This window comes from Humulus lupulus, chromosome 4 (assembly GCF_963169125.1).
Source record: "Humulus lupulus chromosome 4, drHumLupu1.1, whole genome shotgun sequence".
NCBI classification, from domain to species: Eukaryota; Viridiplantae; Streptophyta; class Magnoliopsida; order Rosales; family Cannabaceae; genus Humulus; species Humulus lupulus.
Genome location: NC_084796.1, coordinates 43,862,538 through 43,866,977, shown reverse-complemented (window position 1 = coordinate 43,866,977; position 4,440 = coordinate 43,862,538). Strand labels below are relative to the sequence as shown.

General features: G+C 35.0%; 1 protein-coding gene across 1 annotated transcript; it reads right to left on the bottom strand.

Moving 5' to 3' along the window:
* Nucleotides 1-573: 573 nt before the first annotated feature.
* Nucleotides 574-3,696, bottom strand: LOC133830371 (succinate dehydrogenase subunit 7B, mitochondrial-like). The gene is made up of 4 exons (XM_062260346.1): nucleotides 3,537-3,696; nucleotides 3,361-3,432; nucleotides 2,936-3,038; nucleotides 574-925 (listed from the first exon to the last, which is right to left on the bottom strand). The coding sequence occupies exons 1-4, from the start codon at nucleotides 3,591-3,593 to the stop codon at nucleotides 852-854; spliced, it is 306 nt and encodes a 101-aa protein (XP_062116330.1). The 5' UTR covers nucleotides 3,594-3,696; the 3' UTR covers nucleotides 574-851.
* Nucleotides 3,697-4,440: the final 744 nt, after the last annotated feature.

The window sequence follows — 4,440 nt, the reverse complement described above, 5'->3', positions numbered from 1 at the left end:
CATTTCAGAAGCTCCTCCTCATCTTGTCCCTTCCATTTCTCTTAATTACTATCTTTTCTCTAAATGCTTCATTTACTTCATAATCTGGAATCACATGGAAACCTTCTGTAAAGAACACAACACATTATTGGTTATCGCCATTATTATTCTCCAGAAATATTTTACTAGAACGAGACTGGTTTTTACTCTGAATGAAAATAAACTTTATATACTGCCATGGCAAGACAATCATTACGTTCTTGTACGTACTTCTTTCTAAGGCCAATTCCAATAGAAGTTGATATGCCTAAATATTTGTCAGAGTTGGTCAAAGGTGGAAATTGAAAGTTGAGGTGGAGAGACTATTTTAAAAGAAATTTAACAACGCTGCCTTCATATATATATATATATATAAATATATATATATTTTTTTCTTTTTAATTGATTAAGCTTTGATGTGACCATCTAAGCAATCTCCCCAGTTAGCCTTTCGCCACTAATGCCAATAAAATGGTTTCAAAATAACATCTCATGTAACAGTCAATACAGGTTCTCGTACCAACCATAGTAAAGAAATGAAAACTCACATTCATATTCAGGTTAAGGCTTACGCCTGCGCACAAATATTATAATTATTATTTAAATTTATCTTCTAGAACATTCATTTAAAGAACAAATCATTTTGTTGCTTTCATTGACATGTTTGAAGTACACCACTGCAACAAATCTTATTAAGAAAGAGACTAGGAAACATAAATTCAAACCAAGTATATGGGGCCACTTTTTCTGCATTTAAAAGTCAGAATATTTCTGCTACAGTTGCCTGAACGAAAAAGGCCAAAGAGACACACACACACACTTCATTATGCACTTCAATTTTCAGCATTGGCTTGTTTCCGAGCTTCTTCTCGCATTACTGCTCTAGTATATATTTCATAGCAACAGCCTGAAACAGACATCATAAAACATGTGAGAGCTTGAAAGTTGTAAGATGCGATGAAGTGGATAAAAGTTGTTTTTGAGTAGCTACGAAGATGATGGAAACATAGTTCCTCTATTGAATATCCTACCCTCATATCTTTCAATTTATTCTTGATTCTTATTTTAAATGCCACGGGAGGAGGAAAACACGTGTATTTTAGATCATCAACTTAGGTCAATTACAAAAAAGAAGAAAAAAAAAGGAAGTAATTTATGCCAAACAATTTAACAACTTCTTCGCGATAGATTACTAATTTTTCAGTGAAGTTGTAACAGATGAATACTCAATTGCAAGGATACACTATTTATAATTATACACAATTATGTACTGTTAGGGAATTCACCTTCCTCACACCAGCTTCATCTACAAACACAAAATCAACAAACCAATAGACATAACATGCACAAATTTCAATAGAAAAATCAGCAAGAAAAATAATAAAATGAACACCAAGAATTATAGAGGTTTAGCCCAAATAACTTGAGCCTACATCCTCTTTGAACTCCCCTTGGGTGTTCTTCTCTGCACTATGAAACAACAATAGAGATTACAACTTGTCACCACTAGAGAACTTCTACACTTGATGGATTACAATGCCTTGAACCCAAGCAAAACCCAAAGTACACTTGACTATGTACAAAGAAATCTCTCACCCAAAACCCAAGTGTTTCTCTCTCAAGTTCTCTCTCTGAAAATAACTCCTATTATTACAAATGAAATCTGTACTCATATCCCTCCTAAATACCCCGCTGATGTTGGAACTAAGATATTGCCATTGAGCAAGTTTAACTACTGCCTAAGCCTGCTCGGAATTGATCATGAATGATAGTTGATGGCTGAACTTGGATCCTTGGGAAGTTATGTTTATCTCTGCAATTAATGTTTAATGAAGACCAAGGTGGAAATTTGTTAGAATTTTTGGTTTGCATTAAACATCAGAATTCATCAGCAAAGTTACGTTTTTTCTTCCAGTCTTGTCTACCATTTCGCCAGATGAGTTTGCGTTTATTTTTGATATTTTTTAAGTTAGATGACAGTTATAAAACTCCCTATAAATAAGTCTTATTATCTTAGTTGTTTAAGAGTGATAAGAGTACAGATTTTATTTGTAATAATAGGAGCTATTTTCAGAGAGATAAAGAGAGAGAACTTGAGAGAGAAACCCTTGGGTCTTGGGTGAGATTTCTTTGTACATGGTCAAGTGTACTTGGGGTTTTGCTTGGGTTCAAGGCATTGTAATCCATCAAGTGTAGTTCTCTGGTGGTGACAAGTTGTAATCTTCATTGCTGTTTCATAGTATAGAGAAGAACATCCCAAGGGGAGTTCAAAGAGCATGTAGGTTCAAGTTATTTGGGCTAAACCTCTATAATTCTTAGTGTTCATTTTATTGTTTTTATTGCTGATTTTTCTATTGAAATTTGTGCATGTTGTGTCTATTGGTTTGTTGATTTTGTGTTTGTAGATGAAGCTGGTGTGAGGAAGGTGAATTCCCTAACATGTACGATGTTCCTAATCTATTGCAACCATCATAGTAAGTCACCAATTGTGCCTCTAATACCACCGGTACTACAACTAACAATTTACAAGGGACAAGTGCAGTGTTCCTTCATTTTTTTTTTCAATTTTTGGTGAATCTGATTTGTTCCAAAGATTGCCACCACAATCATGTTAACTATACGTTTACATTATAATTTATAATGCGAACATACTGAAATAGATGCAATCCCATCTCAACTTTGTTCCCTATTCTATGGCACCCAAGTTGGTTCTCAACTATTGGAATATAATACCTCTCTCAAAACAGCATCCTAAAGCTACTAAAATCATAGGAGCACAAGTTCAGGCCAGCCATTGTTATGGAGCTACCAAATTCTATGCTTTAAAGAAAAAATAGTGGCTGTACTAAAACTTCTCTTAAGACGAAACAAAGATAGTAAATAAGAATTCTAACAAAAAATAAATGAACAGCTTTACCTGCTACAATAACTATAGTGAGTACGTCTCCAAATCTCGTAAGTCGCTTCACATTAGTCTTATGTGACTTAAATCGCTTTAAAGACGGGTCCTCTGCCAAGAGCTGCAGAGAATTCAGCTTACTAGTTAAACACACAACAAAAAAGCACAATTATGAGCTAACACCCGATCACGATACTGTTAAGATTCTAAAATTAAAATCAACGAAGGTGAAAAAAAAACCCCTAAAATTTTCCCATTTGGATAAAGAAATTCCCTAACAAAGTGAAATGGAAGCTTTATAGGAACCCATAAACTGGAAAACTTCTTCCGTTTATTCTATACACACAAATATGAAACAAACAGCGATAAAAAAGTTTCAAGGAAAACCCAGAATGAATCAGCTAAAATAGACAATGGTCGAGTAGGAGAGAGAGAAATCTCACAGCTAGTTCGCGCTTTCCTGGTTCTACATGGAATTGGCGACGCGAGAGGGAAAGGGCATCGTTTCGTGTTGCCTGAATTTTGAAAGGAAAGATTTAGAACCAGCAAGATTCGAGAAAGAACTAAACGAAGAAGAGAGAGAGAGAGAGAGAGAGAGAGAGAGAGAGAGAGAGAGTACCTGAAAGTGAGACCGCAAGTGAGAACCAACAGCGGTTTTGTTAAGGAAGAATGCCATGATTGATGAACGGTAGAGCTCTAGGGCGAGCGAGAGAGAGAAGACCGATCAAGAGAGTTGCCAGCCCAAAATCACAATCAGAGAATGAGTTCAACCCCTATGTTTGCCAGCCCAAATTTTCGTCACTCTAGTTTGGGCGTGTATATACGACATGTCGTTTCTTGAAAGATGGGTTTCTTATGTCGTTTCGTTTTATTCATTAGAATTTACACTATGTTTGTTAGAGAAGAAAGAAAATATGAATGGTATAAAAAAATTAGAGAGAGAATATGGTAAGGTTTTTCTTTCAAGTTGTTTGAGTAGATGATTGTTTTGTTTTAAATGAAGGTTATTTTAGTAAATTTTTATATTATTATCTTAGGGGAGAAATTTTTTAGTGGGACTGATGGCGTACACTTTCGCTAACTAATGTTTGGAGAGATTTAGAAGCTAATAACTAACAATAACAAGAAGATTTTTGCGTGTTTTAGCATTTAAAGAGACCTGGTCGTTAAGTCATTATAATTTGATTTAAGAACTTGCAATGTTCAAGTTTTCTTTAAGTTTGTAATTTGACAACATTTTGGCATGCACAAGTTGACTTTTGTTTTACAATGAGACTCCAACCCTATTTATAGGCGAATGTGAGCTAGTTACATTATTCCTAATAATTATTAGGAAAATACTAGGTTTGCATGAAATGTGGACTCTAAAACTAGATAAGTGTATCTAATGAGCTAGAGCTAACTTGCTCAACACACAAGTTGGGTTTTGTTTCTACCCAAGTAGCTCCTCGGGGGGCTTTTCGATGTTCATCGTATGACTACATTTTTGGGAAGTGGTAGACATTATTAGGCGGCACACCCCT

Excerpts from the sequence above, each read along its gene's own strand:
- LOC133830371 (XM_062260346.1), bottom strand. The coding sequence starts at position 3,593 with ATGGCATTCTTCCTTAACAAAACCGCTGTTGGTTCTCACTTGCGGTCT. Across the intron at positions 3,433-3,536 it reads ACTTGCGGTCTCACTTTCAG|GCAACACGAAACGATGCCCT; the intron begins GTACTCTCTCTC and ends TTCAAAATTCAG. Across the intron at positions 926-2,935 it reads CACTATAGTTATTGTAGCAG|GCTGTTGCTATGAAATATAT; the intron begins GTAAAGCTGTTC and ends TGTCTGTTTCAG.